The sequence below is a fragment of the Colletotrichum karsti genome (assembly GCF_011947395.1).
Source record: "Colletotrichum karsti strain CkLH20 chromosome Unknown Scaffold5, whole genome shotgun sequence".
Lineage (NCBI taxonomy): Eukaryota > Fungi > Ascomycota > Sordariomycetes > Glomerellales > Glomerellaceae > Colletotrichum > Colletotrichum karsti.
This window is the reverse complement of record NW_024065905.1, coordinates 1,498,781-1,524,412: the sequence shown is the minus strand read 5'-3', so window position 1 is coordinate 1,524,412 and position 25,632 is coordinate 1,498,781. Positions and strand designations below refer to the sequence as shown.

Here is a 25,632-nt window from a genome sequence, read left to right as displayed (position 1 = left end):
GATAGATAGAAGTTAATCTTCCTTATTAATATCTATTGCTAATAACGTCCTAGCGTTTATATCCTTAATTTATAGGTATACTAATAATCTCTTTACTTTAGGAGTTCTAAAAGGTTTATTTAAGGTACCTCTCTTAGGCTACTACTTAGTGACTAAATCTTAGTCTTAATGGAGTTAGCTAGTTCTCTAATCTATCTATAGGTTGCTATTATATAACTATAGTCTTCTAAGGATAATATTATACTTATCTCCTATCTCTATAATATTAAAGTTTAGTTGCTTATTCTAGCTATAGATCTATATAGGGAGGTATACTATCTCTACTGTAATGCGTCCTCTACTATACTAGACTTATTCTCCTTTAATAGTGCTGAGTTTATAGTAGTCTTTTGCTGCTTTCTTCTTCTAGGTTATTTTTTATTTATTCACTATTTATAGCAATATAAAGTTTCCTTAGGCTCTACTATCTATTATTATAGTAGCTAGTCTTCTATTAAGTTATATCTAAATTTAGATATACTTATATTATTAAGCTAGGTATGCCCTAGTTATACTATATAGGGACCTTATCTTATCTACCTATTATTATCCCTTAGTTTTAGTAGGTAGTTCTAGTTTTTTAACTAATTATCTCTATAGTAGGTGATTTATTTCCCTTTACGTTATGCTTTCTAGAGCTAGCTCTCCTTATACTTTACTATAGGGGGGGTTACTCTATTCTAGCTAAGTTACTATACTTTAGCTTTATTTTCTCTATAGATTATATATTTATCTTATTAGCAATCTTACTAACTTATATTAGTATTATAGAGGTATCTTATAGGGTATTTTTAGCTTAGTCTAAAGGTTGTAATTTATCTATTAAATAGCTTAAGTTCCTATCTATATATTTAGTTAATTTAATAGACCTTCTTAATAGGTTCTTAGTTATACCTTCTAGGGTAGAATTAATATATATATTTATCTCTAAGATATTCTTTATAGTTATTAAAGAAGTACTATAGCTAGTAGAGGTATTAATAGTAATTACTTTCTATATATAAATATAGGTAGTTATTTAGCTTAAACTCTAGTTTATAGTTTCTATTACGCTATTCTCTTAAGGTACTAAAAAATTTAAGTATTTATTTATCCTTTATAGGATTAATTTTCTAGTACTAAAGGCGTTTACTAGCCCTAGTGGTTTTATTATTAAAGTCCTCTTTAAAGCTAATATTATTAATACTAGGTTTATACCTATAGATAGCTACTATCTAAGTATATTATTATATAACGTTATGAGGCTTATCTAAGTTATAGGTTAGTTTTTATTTAAAGCTAATATATTTAGACGTCTTAAACTATCTATTTTCTTTAAGGGCCCTATATTCTAAGAGGCTATTAAGTTATTCTTAAGCTTTATGCTTAAGTTTATTATTACTTTTATATCCTATAGTAATAGTTTATTAATTTAGGGGTCTACTAATATTCTTTATTTTAGTAGTATTATATCCTATTCTATTAGGGTTCTTAGGGTACTATCCTATATATTCCTTAGAGTCTAAGTAAACTCTATAGTTATTATTAAAGTAGATAGTCTAATTAAGTTATTTATAGGGGATTACTTTAGTAGTAGTACTAATTTATCTTTTCTTAGGTACTAGCTAGAAGCGTTCTTTTTTAAGTGCTCTATATTCTTTTATAAGGTATCTATTCTTATTATAGTTATAATACTTAATATTTTTCTTCTAGCTATTACCCTTATTATTATTATTATGCTAGGCTATACTAAGGTCTATAGGTCCACTATAGTATCTATAGGTAGTGCTATTACGTTTATTATATTAATTATTATTATAGTATCTAGGCTATTATTAATACTTATAGCTAGAGTTAGTAGGTTATTATTATTTACCTTTCTCTTTATATTATTTATATAGTTAGTTATTAATCTTAATAGTAAGCTTAATATACTAGAAGAAGTCTTTAGGTCTATTAACCTTAATAATTTTATCTTTAATTTTATTCTTAAGGTTATTATAGAATATAAAGATCTTACCTTTATTAGTTAAGTCTAGCTAAATATAGATCTATTAGAACTCTATAGTATAGTCCTTAGCTAACTTAGTTTACTTAAGGTAAAGTAAGTCTTATTTAGCTTATTATTTCTTATTAAGGTCTTAAAATAAAGACTTTAGGGTAGACTTAAAGCCCTAGAAGCTATTAAAAATATCTCTAACTTTAGTAGAATAATAATTAAGTATCTCCTTATTAAGGTACTCCTTAAGGAAAGGTTTAAACTACTAGAGGGCTTATCCCTTAAGGAAAGTAAATATATAGATAACCTTCTTAGTTCTATTCTTAAAGTTACTATAATAGAAATTCTAATAGTTCTTAATTTAGATAAGGAATCCCTTAAGCTATCCTAAAGATCTATTAAAAGGATTAAGAGAGTTAAGTTAAAGCTTCTCTTATTCTTCTATAATAGGGGTAGTAATAATATTAATAGTAGCTTAAAGAGTATAGTTCTACTATTTAAGTTCCTAGGTATATTAGTTAGATAGGTATATAGTAGCCTAAAGTTCTTTAGTAGTATAGGCATTAGTATTAAATATTTCCTATATCTATTAGATATTATAGTTAGCTTATTTAAGCTATTCCTTAAGTATATTATTATTATTACTATTACTATTATTTTTTATTCTTTAATCCCTAAGTTCTTAAGTAAGGTTCTTCTTAATAGGGGCCTTCCTAGCGCTAGAGGAGGATCTAATACTAGGGGTCTTTCTAGAGAGTTATAAAGATATTATAATACTATTAGTAGTTTTTAAAGGGTAACTTACTAAATAGGAGTAATTAAAGTATTATAACTAGCTAACTAATAGTAGGGTTTATATTAATAATAAGTTAAGTAATAATAATAGTAATAGTTATTTATTATTCTATAGGTTTAATTAAGTAATTATAAGTCTTTAAAGGGCTTAGTAATTAGTTAAGTCCTTAATAAGAGTTATAGAGTAATTATTACTTAGGTATAGCTAAAAGTCTTAAATAAGAATTATAAGTTAATTACTAAAGAGCTATAGAAGTCTATTCTTAAGTAGACTTAAGTTTATCCTATATATAAGTCCTATCCTCCTAGCTTCTTACCTTAATTACTTATTAGGTAATTACTTAGTAGTTACTTAAGGTAAGCGCTTATAGTCTATACTATAAGCAGCTTATATCTTATCTTATTAGTGCTTATGCTTCCCTAGTTATATGACTTATCTATAGTTCTTCCGTTCTGAGGAGTCCTCCCTATTCCCGTGATCCTATATATAAAAGTGTTGTTATAACCGCCTAGTATCCTAGTGGGGCGTTCTTTGTTGGTTATGCCTAATGGGTTGTAACAATTGCATAGTATATTACATTTGTCCTACTAGCAGCTGGCAGCTGGCACTGCCACGTTCCTAGCTGAAGAAAACACCATTGCGAGTCTGCAACAAGAAAACTTCTTGCCCACTTTGATCGGGAAAATTGCAGGAGATTGGGGGCAAAATGAAGCTTGATTTGTTGGTTCTGAGCGCACGAAACGTTGCAAGCAACCCCCACAACGCCTGAACTCTATTGTGTTGGTGCTTCGGTAGCTCCGGATCCAGCTCCGGTGCAACGGCGATCGTCGAAACATTTTTCTGTTTCCAAACATCTTCAGCTGGCACTAGACACCAGCCCTTTCCTCTTAAGCATTTGCCAAGTGACGTATTGTCATGCTTTGCCAATTCTGTGTGGATTTTTCCAAGGTTGCAGTCGGAGGCTCTTTCAGAGACAAGGAGGCAGCCACGTGGAAACGTTACCGTCGCTCGGCTGGCTACTGGACATCAGATGCCGAGAACATCTCGATCATGCCGTCTTCGGATCCCTCATCTTTGAAAATAAATCTGTTCTGTTGACATGGTCGGGTATTGCTTAGTCGAGTATACTCACCGCCGTTGTGACGGCCCTATTGGCTGAAATGATGCTTGTTTTCTTCATTGGCATGTGTCCAACGACTCAACAGCTTGCAGGCAGCCGTGCTACCCCTCAGATCCTCCTGGACCGGCCTGGGGCAGGAAGCTGATTGCTGATGTGTTGTCCCGATGAACGTGATTTTCGTATTGCTGTGGCTTTGATCTCCAGCGTTACCGATGGTGAGGGAACAGTTCAACACTAGAGCTGCTATACATCATATGATCATGCGACTTGAGAAAATAGAACTGAAGATATTGAACTCCAAAGTAGTTATTAGTTATTACACAAAAGACATGAACAAATGGATCGAATGTGATTCTGGGTTTGGCAATCTAAAACTCAGCCAAATGCCATCTATCACGTCGACGACTGAATTTCTTGCTCAATCAGTCGCCAAGTCTTCTCAGACACAAGCATCTGCGCCAAGTAGTTCCCAGAATAATCTTTCCCCTGGATGTAAATCAAACACGGGGGGTGCATCTTCATACGTGGGGTATTACACTGCCACACAATCTTCCCCTTCGGCGTAGTCCTAATCTCATCGCTTCCTCCATCCTTGATAGCTGGGCTGAAGTCGATGACTTCATGGAATCTCGCCTTGGAGACGTTGGATACTGAGACAACGAAGCCGTTGGGTTCTGTGAACTGGTTCGTACTTCCGCTCTCTGCAACAGCGTTGTATGTCAAGCGAGTCGAAGCGTAGACTTGAGCGTCGGTGAGCTGAGATCTGACCGAGTTCCGAATGAGGGCGACAGCTTTTCCGAAAGCTCCATGGAGAAGCTCCTGAGCATTCGTGCTCGTCCAGTTGTATGCGACGACGTTCGATACGTATGCGTAGTCTGTTGGCATATCATTTTCGTGCAGACGACCTCTGAGATCAAGGGCTGACGAAACGGATATCGGCTTTTCGGCATCGCTCTTGGAGACATGCAAACAGGCAAGCCGGGACAGCCATGCGGTCAAGATGTCGCCATCGCTCAAGCGCTCAGTCTGATTTCCGTCAGTTTCCAAGTCATCTTGGGCTCGTTTCCGCAGCGTCGCTAGGTAAGAAGCCGGGATGAACAGGTTCCGTTGTCGTATGCGATTCCTGATCAAATACCACAAGATACCAAAAGTGAAGCGAACAACGCCCCAGCCACGGAGACGTTTGTGCTCCCAGGCAAAAGGTTCATCATAGCGAGGCGGCTGTGCTTTGGCGACCTTGGCCATGGGGTCCAGGGTAGGAAACGCCATCGGCGTGACTTCCGCTCTGCGACCTGCTAAGACTCGGCACCAGTTCTCTACTAGCTCGCGCCGCCCCATGCCATCCGTGATGCTGTGCGGGTACGTTATCGTAACGAACGTGGCGTCGGTGAAGGTGATGACGTGAAGCGATAACGCGGGTCGGTCTGTGAAGTTGTAATCGTCGAATGATGTGGGAGCTTCAGGGCCGGCAAGGATGGAATGCAGATTCTCCGGGGTGTCTATGATCCTTGGTGTCAAGGTAGTTGAGGTAAAGTACGAAGGCATGGTGGAAGCTAGCGGATGGAACTTCACGCTCGAAGGATTCGGTTCCGTCGTGAAGTGAACTGCTGGTCGAGAAGGAGTGAATGCTTCGGGAATATGTAGCTCTATTTTGCCGTCTTTCTGCGTCCATGATCAGGGTTTCATCCAAGATGTGTATGATGAAGGGCAGGGACGAAAGAAAACATACTGTCAATCTGGGTCTGCCGCCAAGTTTCTTCCAATGCCCGATATCTAGAAGTTCCGTGAGGGAGTCATGAAGCTTGTCCGCATTAAGGACATCGTGAAAGCACATGGACCAGCTCATGACCATCATGCGCATCATCCACGAGCTATCCATCGCAGAGAGCTGGAACACGGCATCCGTCGGGATTCGATCCGGCTGCCGGCGCTCGGGACCCAGCACGGGGTTGAGCAACGACCGGAACGTCATCTTGGCGTTCACCTCCGTTGAGACGATGGAGTCGATGTGAGAGTGACCCAGCTTCGCATGGAGAATGGTTGGTGTTTTGGTGTTGCAAGAGGGAATGCGCTCCATCTTGCACGTTGTCGCGGTAGCTGAAAGTCATATTATGATACAAGGGCATACCCTGTCCTGAAGAAGCTTGTGATGCAGATTTCCAGCGCTTCAGATACAGAACATGGGCCTGACTCGTGGAGTTCGAGATAAGGCGAAAGTTTAATCTGCCGGCGTGGGGCATCTTCGATGGTGATATCGAGGGGTAATGAGGGTCACGCGTCAACGCGTTGCCGGAAGGTCGTGATAATACCGGTTGAAATCAGGGGTCGCTTGCCACTTGCCCGGTGGAATTTAAGAACACCTCGATCTTGGACCATTCAAATACATTTGGTCACACGTCTGTAGCTTTTTCTCGACCGTTGCAAGTGCCTGCTTACGATGCCGCTGTCAATCGAGGAGCTTCACCCGACATTCGGGGCAATGATAAACGGTGTCGATTTCTCGAAGCCCATCTCATCTGAAACCGTAAATGATATCAAGGAGGCAATTTCGAAGGTGAGATTGAGGCTTGAAACTGTCGATTGGGTTGGAAACTAATGATATTTCAGTATGGCGTTCTCGTCTTTCCAGCAACTGGACTCGATGACGACAGTCACGTTGCCTTTGCTCGTCACTTCGGAGAGCTTGAGCGACGGAAAGAAACCGGAGCGCAATCACGGTTGCAGTTACCTGAGTTGACAGACCAAGGCAACATTGACGCCAACGGAAACATCATCGGTCCTACTGATCCGAGGGCGCAAATCAGCAAGGTGACCTGCACCATTCCGAAACTCTTGACTTGACTGATGTAGACCCAAATTCAGGGAAACACACTATTTCATGTGGACAGCAGTTTCAACGCGCAACGAGCAACCTACTCCATTCTCTTAGCCCACGAGATTCCCCCGGAAGGGGCTGGCGGCAACACCGATTTCGCCGATACACGCACGGCTTGGGATGATCTCTCTGACAACTGGAAACGAGAGCTCATACGTAGCAACTACATCTCGAACCATTCCTTCTGGCATTCTCGCAAGAAGGCGTGTCCAGAGTTCTTCGCTAAGCTCAAACCCGGGACTCATCCCATGAGCAAGCATAAGGTCGCCCAGCTTCACGAGCCCAGTGGACGTATGAATCTCTTCGTGCCGTCACACTGTCATCATATCGATGGTCTTCCCGAAGATGAAGGTAGAAAAAAGTTGGAATACCTGTACGACCACGCAACACAAGACAAGTATGTGGTTTCCGTTCCTTGGACACAGGTGGGCGACCTGGTGATGTGGGATAACACTTGCACACTGCACCGGGGTACGCCAGTGGTCGGAAGTCACAAAAGAGACATGAGAAGAGCGACAGTGCTTGACGGCGGAGTGGAAGGATGGGGTCTGAATGAGAAGGTCGAGAGGGACTTTGCATTTGCTCCCGAGGTGATGGCGGATGTCTTCCGCTCCCTATCAGGATAGCATGAGACCCTTTATCAGCATAGGGATTAGGATTGGGATCTAAGATGAAGCGACAGAAGCTTGTGTTGTGAGATCAAAACATAAGCCCAGCTAGTCTTATGAGTTTCGCGGGTTCCAAATCCAGCCTTGATCGTGGGCGCCAAAGCAACTTTCCGTGAACTGGTCCCCAAACTCAGCCAGCTCAGTCCCGTTGAAATCCTCGGGAAAACTGTTCATAGCTGAAAACAATATTAGCGACACAAATTTGCCATTGGGACGCATACTAAATTACCTTGTTCGAAGTCCAGTAGAGCTTGAGTAATGAGAGGATCTTCGCGAAACCCGAGGTCTGCGGACATCCCTTGTGTTGCTTCCATCGAGGCACCAGAACCGTCCCCTTGTAAACCATCTAAATCCCCAGGGGCTCCCAGCAAGTTTTGTGTATAGTTATTGCCATTTTGGATGGCCGCTTGCGTTGATAAAAGACCGACTGAAGAACTACCCTGACCGTCGCTTTGCCTGGGCATCGGCCGCTCGAAATCAAGCATTCTCTCGGTTTCCTTCGACATGACGAGCACCATCAACCTCTTGAGAATCTCGAAACCTTGTTCTGCAACGATTGACTTCGTCTTGAGTTGTGAGTGCATGTTCATCAACTGTCGAAGTCCCATCTTCGCCTCAAAAGACTCTTGACTTAGGGGCTTCAGACTCGTCATGATCGACAAAGTGACGCCCGCAGTGAAAAGATGCAACGCAACAAACGAGACCGCGTACGTATCTGCTACCTCTTGAAAGTGCGTTGTAGAACCGACTTTTGCAATCTCCAAGGCAGCATCCCGACAAATTTGGATGCTGGTGAAGCACGAGTGTGTCCCAGCTGCGCTGTCCATAGTTGAGGTTGATTTGTACGAGAGAAGTGGCCTATGGACCAGAATCCTGGCATTCTCGAAGGCAAGTTTGAGGGATAGTGCTTGTACTCGAAAGAGGTGGTCTCGGTGATTACGACCGAGAACCGTTTCGGTATTCGATAAGGCTCCCTGAGGACTGCCGCTTTCGAGATCAGTGACTTGGTCTAACTGCAGTTCTCTAGGCAGCTGGTGCCACCAATCCTGAAGTCTGGAGTCGAGGTCGGTTATATTGGTGGCGAGTGAGTGAAGGGAAATGTCCTTGTTAACGCCGAGGACCTCATTCTGGGCTGACTTTCGTTCTGCTCCATACAATTGAGATAGCGCTGACTTTACCACTATCGACAGCCGGGCCATGGCGTTTTTGAAAGAAAGCAACGTGGCTTTGCCAGCTTCTTCCCAACAAGTAGAGTCCCACGATGGGTCTTTTGATCTCAACGGGTACGCAGTTGGCAGTCCGACGTCGCAATCGCCGTCCACTATGCTTAGTGGAAAGCCGTACAGCATTGAGCAGAATGTTTCGATCTCGTAGATCGCCCACCAGCATCTTTTCCGTGCTTCTATGGCTCTCTCTGCAGGGTTATCGATGTCTGGAACATTTGATTCGGGCACGGCTGCACGCCGATGAAGGTTAAGGGCTTGGGCGATACGCAGCCCGCACCCGCAGATTGGCCAGGCTAGCTCGGGTTCGCCGTGATATAGGTAAAAGCTTCCGAGGAGGATACATGTCTGCACCGCCTCGATTGACCCGGAAGAAACGTAGTCGAGGAGCCGAAGCCTCAGCGTATCCAGCAAACCGTCATGTAAACTGCCCGGGTCGACACCCAATTCACGCAGCTTTGTCTTTTGTTCTTCACTCGTATACTGAAGACTTGTGAGGCAAACAGCAAGAACGAGACTGAGAAATCCTACACCTGGGCTTCTTCTGATGTCCTCTTGGGGACTGGCGACCAGATGCTTAAATCTTTCTCGGAACTCGCTTTGAAAGAATATCAGCATGCACCAGTGAATTTTGTGGAAATAGTTGTCGATGAGAAGGGTCGCAGGCTCTTTGCCAGGGAGCATAGACAGCAGTGCCTGCTCAGCTAAGTTGAGCTGTCGGTGCCGACGAAATCTCGGCTGGCCAGCGGATTCGGGGTCTGGATCACGCATTGAAAGTCTTTCGTTGCGTGGCTTACTTTGCCTCGACTCATGACTTCGTATCGTCCACTGGCTAGCGGCAAATGCTGAAGTATCGGCTTCACCCGGCGTAGTCGCGTCTTGACGTTGGAATGCCTTTGCGTTAGAGAGAATCAGTATTTTGGCTGGCAGTTTTCTCGTGAGACTGATATACCTCATCCAGGAAGCTCATGGCCGCAGAGTTTGAAGGCCATGGTTCGCTTCCTTTCCCATCAGGCGTATGACTCTGAGTCGCGATGCTTTGCTCGAGAGGGGCGTCATCGGCTGTGGGAGAGAAGGAAGTCTCCGAAGTAGCGACAACAATGTTCTCGGGTGACTCAATTTGCAGGGAGCTTTCTTCCAACGGAGGAGCTCTCCGGGCCCGTTTTGTTCGTCGGGGGCTGTCTCCGTCACGTTCCGGTGGTCTGGCTCGTTTCGGGGGCGTCTGAACATTCTGGATCCTCCAGCGGTTCGGCCTCTCATCGATGCACTCAACCTCGGCCCTAACACAAAGTGTACATGGCCTTTGGACATCGCACTAAGTAGTAATGTTAGATTTCCACTTTCTAGCCACACTTGTGCTTGATAGAGGACAGCTTCGAGGTGCTTACCTTGAGCTTTTGCCGCCGGCATCGCTGGCAAGCTGCCGATACCTTTTTCCGTCCTGGTCTTGCCGGCGGAGCCTGTGCGGACGTAGGAGACTCCATTTTCCGGATGATTGTGAGAGCTTCGGGAGAGTCAAAATCAGTGGAAAGAGGCAAGGGGATGAATATGTCGGAATTGTTATTGTGAGAAGAGTTCCGCCGGAACGCCGTGGCGGGGTTATGCCGTATCCGGTAATTCTTTCCGCCGGAAGCTGCATGACGTCTTTCATTGAACGCCATTCCCGTCACAACTTGTCCGGGGCTATGCACTTTTATAAATTTCTACGGTTGAAATAGTGTTTTTATAATTAGATAGCTTAGATCAAAATCAAGCCGGGTTCTTGTTGGTGCTGTCGTGTAGGATGGCGAGGGACAGAGATTGCTGAAGCCGACCCATAACCCCAAGTCGCGAGCATATTTGACAACCTGCGTAGTATGTCCAACACCTAAATGTACAGAGGTGAAGCTGGAAAAATGATTTAATGCTTATAGAATTATCAAATTGATTCAAACGTGATCGCTTTCAACTTCGAGCCTTTCAAAACCTGCCAGGTCGCAATATTTCAGTGCTGTCAAAAAGTGTCATGCAATTTGTCTCAAGTACCACATAATCTGGGCAACTCTTGTTGAACTATCTACATGCCCCGAATACCATGAGAACTTTAGTAGCCTCCAGTCGCAGTGCTACTGATCGGTTTGAATTCGACAGTCGTGGGTTCATCAGTGATTCCCCTCGCAACTGCGGCTTCCATGATCGCAACTGTCGCCGTCGCTCCAATGCGGGTCACGCCCAGCGACATGACATGGAGCAAATCATCCAACGTCCGAACACCCCCAGCCGCCTTGATCTGGACTTCCGGCTTGGTGTGCTCTCTCATGAGCTTCAGATGCGGTACAGTTGCTCCGGCGTAGGTGTACATCCCGTTGGACTGCTTGACGAAGCCATATCCCGTCGAAGTCTTGACAAAGCCGACACCAATTTCCGAGCAGATCTCGCAGAGCCGAATGATGTGTTTCTCCTCCAAGTAATCGTTCTCAAAGATGACTTTGAGAATTGCGCCGTGCTTGGTGACCGCGTTGTTGATCTGCCGGATTTCTTCGGAAACGTACTCCCAGTCGCCGCCCAGGACCTTGCCAATATTGACGACCATGTCGATCTCCTTGCCACCATCGTGGGCAGCGCCCTCTGCCTCAAATATCTTGACCTCTGTGGTGCTGTTTCCATGAGGGAACCCGATAACCGGGCAGATCAACACGTCGCTGCCTTCAAGCTCTTTCTTCGCCAAGGGAATGAGGTAGGGCTTGACGCAGGCCGTGGCAACGTTGTATTGCTTGGCGATTCGGAGACCATCAAGTATGTTGTCGTCTGTCATTGTTGGATGAAGTAGAGAATGATCAATCATTTTGGCGACCTGACGCAGGGTCACAGTGATGGTGTTGGTGGTGTCCATTATTAGGGTCTTTCTGGATTGCTTGGTAGAGTTTGATAGTTGAGATGTCGGTTGATTTGATGATGGAAATGGTCTCTAATAAACTAGGTGCATTTGTGAAAGAGCTCTTTATATGTGAAAGCTTCAGCAGTGAACCAAGCAAGAATCTTCACCTGCCATCGGCTACTGCTAAGAGAAAATCTCATTCCGGTGGAACGCTATCCGTAATCGGGAATCTTTGCCGGTCTCAAGAATGAACGTGCTTTCCTTTCACACTAGGCAAGAATCTGGGGGTACTTACATGGAGCAAAGCCTGCATGTATGCCGAAATTATTACTTAGATCTGAGCAGTCTTATTCATCTAGCACCCCGCCGAGATGATGTCGAATTACCGAGGCATCTTTTTGAAGTACGTTCCAACCGACCCAAGTAAACTCCGTGTAGTTGATTCCTACTCCAAAGCCAGTCTTCCCATTGCCAGGAATCTTGTTGTACTTTCCGAATAATTGCTTGAACGGAAACTCAAAGTATGCGTCTTCTTTCGCAGTTGCACCTTCGACATGTGGGTTCGAGCATGTAACACTCCTCAGCCCCGTGAGTAGCCTTTTGTTCCTCAACAGCCAGTGTTCGTAACCTGTCGACGTTGGTTTGGCCATTGCCCAAGTCTTCGACCAATTTTCTTTGGATAGAATCAGATGTTCGATGTTGCTGTACAACGGATAGAACTGTTGGGGTGATCCCCACATGCAGCCGGGCTCGTACTTGGAAGGAGTGACGTAGTCGAGCCGCCAATTGATGAAGACAAGCTGTGGCGGGTTTATCCAAACATGAAGTGATGACTTCAAACTCTGCCACTCGGGTAACAACTGTCCTGGACGCACCAGGCGTGCTACAGTCGTAGCCTCTGTGCATACTTCGGTGTCCAGTGACTCGTAGTACCGAGCTTCTTCCGGTATGGCGCGGACGTTCCACCGGGTGGAGCTAGGATCGGCTCTACTGATTCCAATCACGAAAGTCCTGGGTTCAGAATATACCAGTCTCCAGACCAAATAACGAATGTCGTAGGGCAGTTTTGTGAAGTTGTAGAACGATGAACCTCCGGATTTGTCATCGTGCGTGGTAGATTTTGAGCGTTCCATGACTGAAGAGGAAATCGGCGTTGTTCCCCTAGAATACTAGGGTAATGGAAGCGTAAAAATATGTTTTGGTTTTCGGGCGGAATCACCAGAGGTTTTAGATGTGCATAGAGGAAGTTGCGGAGATAAACTAAACGAAATGTTGAAAACTGAGGGAATGTGCAAAACACTCCCTTTTAAAGGTTTCCTTCATTCTATGGCCAAACTGAATTTTGAACCGTAAATCGTATAGGAGTTTGACAAACTTCAATGTGACCACGGCAGTCACGTCTTGTACCGTCCGGGTCAATATTGTAAATATGAATAATAGGCTTCAGCCACATCGAGTGTAAATCCCAGTACCTTGTAGCCACGGCAATCCCTTAAACCGGACAACGTCTCGGGTATATAAGGTGGAAATATCGTCACTAGGTAATAATTCTGACTTTGTGGTTGAGGCCATTCATGACTACATGGGCTGAAAACATAGCTGGGAGGCCTTTTGTATATCCATAGACGTGTAAAACCTTATAGTATTGAGTACTAGGTTTGTGCACTTCTATTATGTCACATGTGGAAAGTTATTCCTCAAGGTGTTGCTTGATACGAGCTTTCTCGTTTTGTTTTTTTCATGCCACGCGATGACCATACTTTTTCGGTGATAATTTCGAACAGAACGAGATTTTCACACAACAGCGTCGTCTTCTGAAACCCTCCATACCAATCTTTCACCACTCACTGCCTTATTTCTCAACAAGACAATGGCATCTTGCGCGCGCTCCAACAAGGTCTCACCCTCGACTATCCGTTGCGGGTTGGGCCGTACCACCCTTTGCTCTAGTAAGGTGGGGATGATTTCGCATTGCATTTTGTCCTTGAAAAGCTTGTTCTGCAACTGATTGTTAGTAATTTGATGGCCTCCACTGGTACGAATTGCTTACCTTCAAATAGAAATGCGTGCGAACGCCTCTCACGATTACTCCGTCCTTCCACTGCCCCTCGGCTGGCTCAGTCATCTGATAAACCGGTGCTTGGATTTCTGTAGGATCGGTGATAACGACCGGAAGCATAACAGCAACCTTGGTTCCTTTCTCGGCAATCTGCGTGATTGGTTTCAGCGAACCTGTCAAATGGCCGATGCAGTCGATAACATATGGTACGCCCTTCGGTCCAAAATGCTCCTTGATCTTGTCGACTACGTGCTTCTCGCGGTAGTCAAAGCAAAAAGTTGCGCCAAGCGACTTTAAATACTCATGATGCTTTCCGCTGGCGACGACGACGAGGTTCTTGTAGCCCCAGTGGCGGAAAACCTCAATCGAGTACATGCCGACGCTGCCGGCTCCGCCCCACAAAAGAATCGGCGCATCCGCTTCCGGAGGTATCCACCCATCCGGGATAGGCCACGGGAGCGGCAGCCCGAGGTCTGCGACTGCAGCCTGGAAAACGGTAACGATGTTGTCGGGAACGGTCACAGCTTCCTGCATGCTCAATCCCTTCGGCAGTTTTCCGAGCAAAAACGTCGGCACTGTAATAAGCGTTTGCGCAGCCTTTTCTTTGCCATCCTTGACGTCGCGGAATGAGTACCCCAGAACTTTGTCCCCGACTTCGAGATCGACATGATGGGGGCCTGGCCCGACCAACAGAACCGTCCCCGCGAATGTGTCGCCAAGGATGCGGGGGAACATGTCGATCAGCAATCCTCCGTCGGCTTGGTGCAGGTGATACGGGGTCGAGGAGGTCCATTCCACCTTGACAATGACCTCGCCAACATCGGGCGGGTACGTAGGGGCGTCGATGAGGATGAGCGGTTCTCGTGGGGCCTTGACGGCGACGGCCGGATGGATGGCTGGTATCTCGAGTTCCATGATTGTCTTCTCGGAGCTGCAGCTGAAACTGGAAAGATTTCAATTAAAAATGAGAGCTAAGACGAGATTAAAAATGTAATCCGAAGTCCTAACAATTTGCACGACGAGCAAGATCCGGCAGCTTGATACCTTTTATGAGGAATGATGGCGCTGCTGAAGGCGTAAAATAAGCTTCGAATTCTGCTTTCGATCAAGGGTCCTATGACAGCATCGTGCATACCTAGTCTTGTCGCTAAGCTGCGACTGGATCATTGACGCTGGCGCTTGTTGCTGTGGCCTAGCCTGGCGAGCTTCTGCGGGGGCTTACCAATCCCAGCCAGACCGTCTACGTGGCGAATGCGATTGCAAGCCGTCTCAGGAATGTATGAGCATTTCCATCGTCGGCCGGCTTGAGCAGAGACTGGCTCGTGCATTCGGAATGCATGAATTGTTGAGACGAACCCCCGCACCGCGTTTAAACGGAAGTCACCGGCGCCCGGCCGGCGTCGATTGAAATCAAGAAGCGTCCGTGGGCCGGCGTTACGCGGCGCCGAGAGGAATGAGCATGCAAAATTGATCATCAATGGCCGTATTCAATAAGAGTTTCGACACTACTCTTCCCTTATTCAGCTTGTATCGAAACATATTGGTTCCCCCTCTTCCTCCCCCCTCTTGTCTCTGAGGACAGCCAGAACACTGACTGGCTGCGGTGACGACGCCGACAGAAACTGCGGGTCCGGCCTAGATCTCCGCCCAGCCCCATATTTCACGGCGGGATCACGGCGGAACCCGGGGTTAAGACCTAAATGCCCACCAGACACGATTAAATGAAGCAAAAATATGCTCCGCGACATTCGCAGCAGCCGGAGCAAAACGGAATGATCAGTGGGAGGCTTGAACTCCCGGCCTTGGCATTACTGAACATGTCAGATCACATATTAGTACCACGCTCTAACCAACTGAGCTAACCGACCAGCTGTATATGTGATGGTCGTGGACTGTAAGATCCATATCAAGGTCGTGTAAATCCACTGTTGCTGTTCCGAGGGGCTACATTATTTCACTTGGAATGTGCACAGCAACATACTCAGTGAAGTACTTGGACGAAGTGATGCATAGCTTTAGCCACTACAGAAACATACTCGTCAATCCGGATCGATCCTTCGAATGACCCAAGAACCATCTGAACATGCCATTTAGATGTCGTTCGAGTATGTAGTTACGGCAAACATTGACTGTAGTATTCATTGGAAGCCTTGCATGAACCCGAAGTGCAGGTCGTTGCACCGGTCCAACCCTGACCGCCACACTGACCGTAGAGCGGAGCGCCGGAACCTCCACCGCTTGACGGGGGAGGGTTGGAAGCAGGAGGAGGTGAAGTGCTTCCACCACTGCTGCCGCCACCAGAGCAGGTGATTACAGTCGGTCCGGGGATGGAATACGCCTTACCACCATTGGTGGGCTTGCCAGTGTTGTCGTAGATGCTGATGAGAATGCCGGGATGCGTAGCAGAGTAGGCGCCGGGGAAGCTGACGGTATTCGAGCCGGCGTTGGTACCAGAACCGGTAACGCGGATTCTGCTAATGTTAGAATAGTCTCGCCTTTCAAGGCTCACATAAACTTACTGAGCACACCCCATGTAGAATTGGGCGGCACCTTGTGATGAAGCGCTGTGAAGAGCAATAATCTCAACTCGCATGAGATAGTCGCCTGCTGCGACGCAAGGCGGCAGGTTGAAGTAGTGCCAGCCGGCATTCGAGATCAATGTGTCTACCGCCCAAGTGCTTCCGCTGAGTCCGGCTTCGGCAACCTTGAACCACTTGAGGCCTGACGTGCCGGTGCTGGCGGCATTGTCAACCTTGGCAAGGTACACGATAATAGGGCCTAAACAACGCTAGTTAGTCTCGAAACGTCCAGTTTACAACTACAACAAAACGCGAGAACATACCCTTGTGACTTGCAGCAATAGGATGGTCAGGATCGTTAGATCCTTGAGCACCGCCGATGATGTGACCCCACCAAGCACCTACTTTAGCACCGGCGGGGATGGAGATGATGTTATTGTCCTTGTGCTGGATGTTGTTGTTGCAAGCAAAGCCACCATCGTTGACGTTCTGAATCGGATTATTGCTCGAAGTGGCGCGGACACCCTTCAAAGCACCTTGGTCAACGCCGTTAACAGAGACCTTCTGGAAGATGGTGTGACCAGAGGCCGTGGCCGCAAGACTGAGAACAATTGCTGAGAGCTTCATGACGAACAGTGAATGAAGCTTGACGACAAGGCAATGACCTAGAAATCTCGATGTTTGTCATTGCCGATGGCTACCAACTTATATGCCCAAAACCAGTCCATATTGACTCAGTTGGGCGCCAGGAGAACTCTGAGATAGTCAGCATCATGGGAGGGAACGAGTAGCTGACTGCAAATGGTAAGGGCAGCAACATACCAACATGCAACACCCTAAGTAAACAAGCGGTATTTCACGATCCGTCAAATTGCTTCTTTCAGCGCCTAATGTCACACATGCCATCCTTTGACCGGGGTTCGAGTGATTGTGTACCAAGCTTCAATGTCCGCCACATCGGAAGCATCCCAACGTGCCAATCTATCATGTTCATCTAGACGGAGTATTTCTCCCTGCGTCCGATGAAGGGTGTGCTGACTACCAGTCTTCTTTGAATGTCATTAATGACAACCCTTACCGATCGGACCGAACCCCGGTCGTCCCGGAGTGCGACGTCCGGTGAGCAAGCAATAGAATCGGCACTAGCGCACCCTTGGCAGTTCGCTTGCCAATGGCTGTCAGAGTCTGGAACAAGTAGAAATCTTCCGAATAGACAGGTTAACCAATGGTGCGGTAAGCCACCTGCAGGTTCAATACCTCGCGTAGCTCTGGGAGGGATGCTTGTTTCTGCCGACAGCCGCCATGATCGGGTGACGGGTTTGAGCTTAAGTTGGGTTCAGTTCTCTAGGCTGCATAGTGCATGTGGAGTGCAGCACATTCCTATTCATAGATTACTCTTTCGTAAAGTTGTTAGCTCGCAAGGTACTGCAATTACCACCTTCTGGGTTCCATCTTAGTAGTCAGTAACAGGAGAAGACATGAACCTCAGAGACTGGGCTAACGTGCAAAGTAGTGACCTCGGCAAATCTTCGATGAGACGTGGCAAGGGTCATGCGGCCGTAAGGTCAATGTCTGCCCGCCCTCTCGGTAAAGAGGCTATCGCTGCAGAACTGATTGACCTGATTTGATCTCGATAGGGCACACACCAGGGAGCAAACCCGTCTACGAAGGCGGTAGAACATAAGCTCTTACCCCTGGTCCGAAAGAGTCGCTCGAATTGGTTCATCATCACCGGTGCCCAACAGCTTCATGTAAGGCATTATGTTCATTTTTCTTTGAATTTGTTTCCGGTTGGTCTTAAGCCAATTAACCGGTGAAGTCCTTCATAGCATCACCAATGGCATCGTGACCCTCTCCATCCTTCAAGTCCTTGCCGCCTCTCAGATCCTTGTTCATAGCCTGGATGAGGACACGGCGGTAACTCGTCAAAGCCGGTGAACCACTATCCGTCACCTCCAGGATCAAGTGAAGCAGCTGGCCCTTGGCCTTGGGCTTTTGGCTGATCAACTCCAAGCAAGACTTCTCAGGGGGCGGCACTGTGACCTTGACCTTCTTGCCCTCAGCATCCAGTTTCTCAACCTCCAGGTGTGCCACCTCAAACTGAACAAGCCACTGCGAGGCACTCGGCTCCCGGTACTGCCACCACTTGAATGTCAGGTTGTCACCATCGGGGTCGTATGTCTGAGAGGCATCGAGCTCGATAGTGCTGTCAGCCTCAGCCTCGAAATACAGGGGCTCCAGGCTTTGGCTTCCGTTGACGATCACGATGGGGTGGTGGTTCGTGGTTGCCACGTCGGGGTTGAGAGACCACTGCATGCGGGCGGCGAAGTCGTTTTGAAAGGTGTCACGCCAGCGCCAGATGGTGGCCTGGTTCGAGCGGTAAGTCTTGCCGTCGACGCCAACGACAAAGTCAGACATGTCACTGTAGTGCTTGCCTCGCTGGCCGGCATCGCTCGCGTCGGTAAGGTCGTATCGACCACCCCAAGAGCCGTACTCTGGGTGTTCGCGGTCACCGAGACCGTTCTGGATTAGGTAAAGGAAAGTAGGGGTGTCACCCTCAGGGATGAAGAGATAGTCCGGGTAGGCCGAGCCCAGGGGGCCGATCTGAATGTTCTCCTTGATCCACTGCTTTGAGACCTTGGAGAAGTCTGGGCCGCCCTGGTCGAAGCCGTAGTACTTGTCACCAGAAATACCCGTCCACGCGGCGAGACCATATTGGTTCCAGCCGTGGATGGATGAGATGTAGAAGACATCTGGAAACTGGATGCGGATCCAGGCAGATGTGTCATCTTGGTCGGAGATGGTGTACACCCTCAGCTTCGCACGCAGCTTGGCTGCTTCCTCGGCAGAGTACTTCTCGCGGATCGTAAGGAGGACTTGGGCGAGAACGTTGGTGCCGCCCCAAACGAGAACCCACAGGGGATCTTGTGAAGGGGCTTCGATTCTTTCGAGAAGGAGCTGGGCGCCGTCGGTCAAAGGCTTATCCGCGCCAACACCGGCCATACCATAAACCTATGAATCACAGGGTCAGCGATGTTCCGATGCTCCGAGCTCAGGGTCTCATCACTCATGGCAGAGGGTAGGGGGCTATTCGCATACCGGTGGGCCTGACTTGACCAGGGCTCGGAGACTATCCGCTGAGGGATACGGGTAGTCTGGGTGTGTGTGCTTGTTGAGGTTGTCGACTGCGCCAGCATAGGCGTCGAGGATCTTGTGAATGTCCTGAGGGCAGACCTTGTTCTTCATCCATGTTGAAGAAACGGCAACGATGCCTTCGGTCTGAAACTGGTTGGAGTAGAGAAGATAGCGAACGAGGGACTCGGCGTCGTCGGGCTCGTTGGAGATGTCTGTGAGCACAAACACTCTGGGCTTGTTGGGAAAGGTCTGGAGTTTGGTGGTTTGCGCCATGGTGTACGAGTGTCTGTCGAGTACTGCGCAGCTTGCAATTGAGGACGAGCTTCAGAAAATGAGGCGACAATTACAGGTTTGCCGGCCAGGGGTTTCTCAATGAGCGCCTGATTTCTTCAAATGATGTGACGTCTGGTCTGCTTGTCTGTCACTCGATCTCAGCATGCAAGCAATGCGTCCCTTTGTATGACGAGATCCCGCTCTCGACGTGTCTTCGAAAGTGGGATGCTAATGGTTTCCTTGTTTGGCGAAGTTCATCTGCTGTCAAGAGACCCAAACCATCGCGTGGTAGTCTCGGCCGGATTCCGGTGCTGCTAAATATTCTCCAGGGTGTCAACCCCGCATGCCGACGGGCTCTTGGACCAGAATTGTCCAATTTGGGTTGCGTCAAGCGCCCACGCGACTCGTGTGGGGACAGGTTCTCCAGGATGAGTTCCCAATTCCCGAGGTCTCGGTCCGGGGTTGCGTCATTGACGGCTGAGGGAATTGAACATGAAGAACTTCAGTCTGAGTGTTTGTGTGAGTATTGTATGATATACGGCAGCTCGCTGGGAGGTTTCTCAATCTGAGATGGTATAGAACCCGGATCTCGCGACAAGACTCGACTATCTTGATCAACTTCAGGCATTAATCAGATGAGATAAATGCTTAAATTTGCTAGCGGAATGGCAAGAAACAAAAATATCCGTCGATTCATTCATGCGGTGGTTAGAAATACCTAAACCGGAAATGTTTACCACTCACCGTTTCTTCCCGTACAAAAGTCAGTATGCGGCCCAGCATCGGATAACGGCTAGGCAATGCGTAATCAAGCACGTCTGGCGACGGACGGCGCAGTCTTAACTTGACCGAACAAACATTCGGCGAAGCAACTCGTACACAAAGAGGCTTGACCCAAGGCGGAAATCGTCTCCGAAGCGGAATCCACACCGCACAAAGCGACCGTCAACTCGCCGAACGAGCCAGCAAATGCTCGCGCACCGGGAATAGCCGGGTTCTGTTCACGTTTGCGGTGCACAAGACACGACGCAATTCTCCAAATTTCCCCTGACTCCAGGAACCGGCGTCGTGCGGGGGGTTACAACTCCTGGATGGGGAAATCAGAAGCACTTGGCCGGACTCGAGGTGGATATTGGCCTGACAGCCCTGACTCGTCTCGTTCATAACCCACCAGTCTCCATGCTCCGACTTTTGATCGGGGCCCCGCAGGTCCATCCCCAGATCATGCTGTCTGCTGGAAACCTCCCCAGATCCACCGTCATACTGTCCGAAAGGTTCCAGAATAGGGTGACTGTTCCATGATGTCGGCGTGGGCCATCGGATGGCATCGTATGTACGAGTCGTGGGGGTCTATCTTATAAAGACTTGTCAAAGTCCTTGATAGTGTAACATTGCATCTTGTCTGCACTTGGCGTTTTGTTGGCTTCAGTCCTTTTTTTGTTCAACAACCAACTCAAGTTGACACTGCACGACTCGTCAACACCGTGATTTCAGTCTTTTGTTTTGACTTGGAAAATTTTCACCATGGGCGGCGACACGGAAAAAAACAACGCCGACCACCTCGAACACCCCAACGAGGCTCGGGCTCAACTGGCCAACCTGGGAAACGCTGAAGAGCACGACTTGGGAAAGTGGGAGTCCTTCAGAAAGTACCCGAAGGCATCGTTCTGGTGTATCTACGCAGTATGGTGTGTCTTGGTCTTGAGTTTCGAGAACCAAGCAGGAGGAAGTATTCTGTCCATTCCTGAGTTCCGCAAAGACTTCGGACATTTCTACAACGGCGAATATGTTTTGGACACGAAATGGCAGGGTGCTTTCAACGGTGCCCCTGTTGCCTCGTAAGTTAATTCCAGGAACCTACGTCTTTTGCCATTTCCTATGCTGACATGTTTGCGTAGTGCTGTCATCGGTGCCTTGGGTAGCGGTAATCTTGCGGATTGGCTCGGCCGAAAGACCGTGATTATGATTGCTCTCGCTTTCTCCTTCGTCGGAATCACCTTGGAATTTGTCGCAACCACCAATGAAGTTTTCTTCGGCGGCAAGTTCATCAACGGTTTCGCCATCGGTGCCCTCGGATCAGTTACCGTCACATACATCGGAGAGGTGAGAAACCAAAATATGTGCAATTCTATCAGCAGAATACTGATTTTCATCCCAACAGATCACCCCCCTTGCTCTTCGCGGTCTTTTCACTTGTCTCACGGGTCTCTCCTATACTCTCGGTCCTCTGATCGTTGCCGTTATCATCAACGAAACCGGAACCCTCAACAGCCGCTGGGCTTACCGGGCCGTCTTTTGCGGCCAATACGGATTTGCCGCCATCGCTGCTTCGATGATCTGGGCTATGCCCGAAAGTCCCTGGTACCTTGCCATTAAGGGAAAGCAGGAACAGGCGTTGAAGAGTCTGGCGAAACTCGGACACACCGGAGAGGAAGGCAGAGTTCGTCTCGCCGTGATTAACCAGACGCTCGACCAAGTCAAGAGCGAGACCGCCGGCGCCAGCTACATTGAGTGTTTCCGCAAGTCCAACCTCCGACGCACGATTATTTCCATCTCCCCTCTCTGCATCCAGAGTCTGTCCGGAATCACGTTTGCCGCAAGCTACAGCACGTACTACATGCAACTTGCTGGATACAGCACGGCCGAGAGTTTCAAGCTCCAGATCGTCCAGCAAGTCATTTCCCTTATCGGCAACGTTATGTCCTGGTACTTGGTCGACAGAATGGGACGTCGCAGCCTGACGGTGAACGGTCTGGCTATCCTGACCGTGATCCTGCTCGTTACCGGCGGGTTGGCTATGCCTGGAACGCTTGCCACGAACAAGGGTACCGTCGCCCTTATTCTCTTGTACTGCTGGTGGTACAACGTCACCATCGGTGCTACGGCATACACAGTCCTTGCAGAGGTTTCAACCTCGAGACTCCGTGTCAAGACCGTTGCCATCGGTCTTGCACTCCAGAAGGCTCTGGAGACCATGTGGAACTTTGTTCTGCCCTATCTGTAAGTTGAGTTCCTGCCATGCACTTTTGAGCCATAATCTAACACTTTCGCAGCTTCAACCCAGACAAACTGAACCTTGGCGCCAAGATTGCCTTTATCTTTGGTGGCCTGTCGGTCATTTCGTTGGTTCACTTGTGGTTCAACCTCCCCGAAACAGCTGGAAGAACTTACGAGGAGCTGGATGAGTTGTTCATGAAGGAAGTCCCTGCTCGCAAGTTCAAGGGTTATACCACTGAGGTCACGGTTAGAGGCGAGGCCGTCAAGACGGCTCTTGGCAAGGAGGAGAACTTGTAAAATGCATGTGAAATTAGACGTAGACGTATGATACCCAACTTGTGTTGTTTATGGAAAGGCCACAATGTTGGCCATCTGAAACCCGGTTCCCATGATAATAGAATGACGATGAATAAGTTGCCAGTGGTGCATGAGCCATACTGCATAAATCATCTTATTGGTGTTAGATCAGGTTCAAGCATCAAAACTACGCTAATCGGGGCTTGACCGAGGTGAAATTACACGTAATTGTGTTGATTACTTAATCTCAAGTCGCGAAAATGGCGACTCGTGATGAAATCAGAGATGTTGCTCTGTAGCGTAACAGATGGCCATAGATCTGACTTGGGCGCGTCGGGATTATTGCCTGGGAGAGATATTTCTAAGGTAGCTCATCCAAACCCAGCAAGCTGCCTTTCATTTGGGTCGATGAGAATGCGATGAAGCACCCTCTTGCTCTTTCTCATCGTACATTGTTGTCGGTAAGATTCTTCTTGGGCCACACTACGTGAAGTGGCGTTTCTTTTATGGCGGCAAGTAACGGCTAGCAAAACAGCTCCGCATCCTCTCGCTTCCCCGTTAGCGAGTGATAATCAGCAAGGGAAGTAGCCCAGATAAGACAGTACGAGACTGAAGGATCAAAGGAGTGGAAGGCAGTATGTCGCCTGGAAGGGGATAGGGTGCTTGCAGCATCACTCCGGCTGTTAGCGCTTACATACGCCCGCAACATCACCCTTCCAGTCTCAAAATTCTCCTGTTGTCCTGAACTTCTTGCCATCGCCAAAAAGATATTCTCTCAAGGCCAAGTGATATTTCCAAACAAACACCTTCAATTCCGGCGCGGAAGCTGTATAAGTTGAAGTGCGATCGCGATCCCGAACTTGAAATGGATAAGACTCCGTCGTCCGCGGCCTCCGTGGCTGTCATCGGCGCCGGTAAGTGTGGAGACAAGGACCCGGAAATCCCGGTACACCCCCGAACTGACGCGATGAGCAGGTTCCACCGGGATCTCTATGCTCAAAACCTTACGCGAAGATGGCTTCAACGCCACTCTGTTTGAGAGAAGGAGTCGTGTGGGCGGCTTGTGGTCGTACACAGACGACAAGAGCATGACGACTGCTCTCCCGAGTGTGCCTCTCCTTCACCGTCATCCGTAATCTAGGTTACGATGTTCCTCTAACTATTGTCACTAGCCACAACCGCAATCATTAGCAAGTATACTTGTGGATTCACAGATTTCCCAATGCCTGACAGTGAGTAGGTCTGGTCGGGCAAGCTGGAAGTTGAGCTAATACAGCCTAGAATACCCTCCATTCCTGACGCAAGCAATGTTCGAGGAGTACATGGAGTCCTATGCCGAGAACTTCGGCCTTTACGATCACATGGTATTTGATGCAAACGTGGGAAGAGTAACACGCAACGGCGAGGGAACCAAGTGGCAAGTCGAGATGGTCAAATCTGGCAAGCCCGAGGTCCATCAATTCGACAAGGTGGTCTTCTGCCATGGGTACCAAACGAAGAAGAAGATGCCAGTCTACGAAGGACAAGAGACGTTCGAAGGCACCATAATTCACTCTCAGCAGTTTCGCAAGTAAGTCGGATTTTCAGCACGCATCTCTTTCGGTTAACTGACGGCATCAAACCAGCCCATCTGAGTTCAAAGGCCAGAAGGTCGTCTTGGTTGGGCTCAGCGCCACCCTGAGCGACATCCTTCCTCTGCTTGTCAAACAGAGCCAGGAAGTGTATCTTTCTCATCGCAACGGTGCATGGATCGTCAGCCGATGGCGCAACAACGCCCCAACTGACTTGCTCGTCACCCGCTGGCGCAGACAGGTGTCGTTGATCATCCAGAGCAAGTTCCCCAACTTGACAAATAAGCTCGCTTTACTCGGCGGCCGTCTTCTCATGAGACAGCATGGCGAGATAAATCCATCTTTCCGGTTGCTGGAAGGCATCGCCCCGCTCAGCTTGAACCTGGTGTCGTGCATGGACAGTGTCCTGCATCTACTTCGTGAGGGCAAGGTGACCTCACTTCACGGGATCAAACGCTTCACTGGCCCAAAGTCGATCGAGTTTGAAGACGGCACCATTCTCGACGACGTGGACTCCGTCATTTGTTGCACAGGTTACAAGGGAGATTTTGATCTCGTTCCCTTCATCGAAACGAGCAAGCCCGAAACTGACGGCAAAGGACACCCTTACGGCGGTGCCCCGATGCATCGTTTGTACATGAACATGTTCCCGCCGGCCCATGCCGACAGCATCGCAATCCTAGCATACTCTGCTTTCGGCAAGAACAACGGCTTCTCCTTCTCCGACGTCACCTCTATGGCTGTGAGCAACATTTGGCGCGGGGTCAGCGCCGACATGATCCCTCCGAGGCCCGAGATGGAACGCGCCATCGATCGCCATCAGCAATGGGTCGCGGGCCGTTGGTACCAGGAGAACAGATTCGACCCCTCTGCCGTGAAGCAGTGGGAGTTCCAAGGTTTCCTCCATAAGGCTGCTGGGACTGGAATGGAGAATCTCGGTTGGGGATGGCGTGGTTGGGTGAGTTGGTTCAAGGACCCGTACATGTGCTATCTGATCAACCACGGTGTTGAGACTGCGCATGCCTTCAGGTTCTTCGAGACTGGAAAGAGGCGGACCTGGGACGGGGCACGGGACGCAATCATCCACATGAATAAGCTTGTCAAGCAGCTTAAGGCTTCCAGGAAATGAGCAGCATCACACCGTCTGCGGTGGTGGCGATAGTACACTAGTAGGTCTTGTAGCTTTTCTATTCACAGTCATTGAATGAGCATACCTTAACCATCA

The 25,632-nt window shown here is 48.0% G+C and overlaps 8 protein-coding genes across 8 annotated transcripts; 3 read left to right on the top strand and 5 right to left on the bottom strand.

The window, feature by feature from the left end:
- Window positions 1–4,326: 4,326 nt before the first annotated feature.
- On the bottom strand, window positions 4,327–6,010 carry CkaCkLH20_02467 (uncharacterized protein; the record flags this gene model as incomplete). Its single annotated transcript, XM_038885186.1, has 2 exons — window positions 4,327–5,595; window positions 5,663–6,010. The coding sequence occupies 2 exons, from the start codon at window positions 6,008–6,010 to the stop codon at window positions 4,327–4,329; spliced, it is 1,617 nt and encodes a 538-aa protein (XP_038749974.1).
- A 402-nt stretch (window positions 6,011–6,412) lies between these two features.
- CkaCkLH20_02466 (alpha-ketoglutarate-dependent 2) lies at window positions 6,413–7,434 on the top strand (the record flags this gene model as incomplete). The annotated part of the gene is made up of 3 exons (XM_038885185.1): window positions 6,413–6,487; window positions 6,541–6,741; window positions 6,796–7,434. The coding sequence occupies 3 exons, from the start codon at window positions 6,413–6,415 to the stop codon at window positions 7,432–7,434; spliced, it is 915 nt and encodes a 304-aa protein (XP_038749973.1).
- A 3,348-nt stretch (window positions 7,435–10,782) lies between these two features.
- On the bottom strand, window positions 10,783–11,493 carry CkaCkLH20_02465 (uncharacterized protein; the record flags this gene model as incomplete). Its single annotated transcript, XM_038885184.1, has 1 exon — window positions 10,783–11,493. The coding sequence occupies one exon, from the start codon at window positions 11,491–11,493 to the stop codon at window positions 10,783–10,785; it is 711 nt and encodes a 236-aa protein (XP_038749972.1).
- A 1,857-nt stretch (window positions 11,494–13,350) lies between these two features.
- On the bottom strand, window positions 13,351–14,530 carry CkaCkLH20_02464 (zinc-binding dehydrogenase; the record flags this gene model as incomplete). The annotated part of the gene is made up of 2 exons (XM_038885183.1): window positions 13,351–13,554; window positions 13,607–14,530. The coding sequence occupies 2 exons, from the start codon at window positions 14,528–14,530 to the stop codon at window positions 13,351–13,353; spliced, it is 1,128 nt and encodes a 375-aa protein (XP_038749971.1).
- A 1,198-nt stretch (window positions 14,531–15,728) lies between these two features.
- CkaCkLH20_02463 (putative glycosyl hydrolase family 61) lies at window positions 15,729–16,761 on the bottom strand (the record flags this gene model as incomplete). Its single annotated transcript, XM_038885182.1, has 3 exons — window positions 15,729–16,086; window positions 16,135–16,393; window positions 16,458–16,761. The coding sequence occupies 3 exons, from the start codon at window positions 16,759–16,761 to the stop codon at window positions 15,729–15,731; spliced, it is 921 nt and encodes a 306-aa protein (XP_038749970.1).
- Window positions 16,762–17,940: 1,179 nt separating this feature from the next.
- Window positions 17,941–19,542, bottom strand: CkaCkLH20_02462 (uncharacterized protein; the record flags this gene model as incomplete). The annotated part of the gene is made up of 2 exons (XM_038885181.1): window positions 17,941–19,146; window positions 19,234–19,542. The coding sequence occupies 2 exons, from the start codon at window positions 19,540–19,542 to the stop codon at window positions 17,941–17,943; spliced, it is 1,515 nt and encodes a 504-aa protein (XP_038749969.1).
- Window positions 19,543–21,066: 1,524 nt separating this feature from the next.
- On the top strand, window positions 21,067–22,836 carry CkaCkLH20_02461 (uncharacterized protein; the record flags this gene model as incomplete). Its single annotated transcript, XM_038885180.1, has 4 exons — window positions 21,067–21,380; window positions 21,441–21,645; window positions 21,704–22,542; window positions 22,596–22,836. 4 exons carry the CDS (start codon window positions 21,067–21,069, stop codon window positions 22,834–22,836), a joined length of 1,599 nt encoding a protein of 532 aa, XP_038749968.1.
- An 865-nt stretch (window positions 22,837–23,701) lies between these two features.
- CkaCkLH20_02460 (dimethylaniline monooxygenase 2) lies at window positions 23,702–25,536 on the top strand (the record flags this gene model as incomplete). The annotated part of the gene is made up of 5 exons (XM_038885179.1): window positions 23,702–23,750; window positions 23,812–23,943; window positions 24,009–24,068; window positions 24,118–24,406; window positions 24,462–25,536. The coding sequence occupies 5 exons, from the start codon at window positions 23,702–23,704 to the stop codon at window positions 25,534–25,536; spliced, it is 1,605 nt and encodes a 534-aa protein (XP_038749967.1).
- Between the last annotated feature and the right edge of the window lie 96 nt (window positions 25,537–25,632).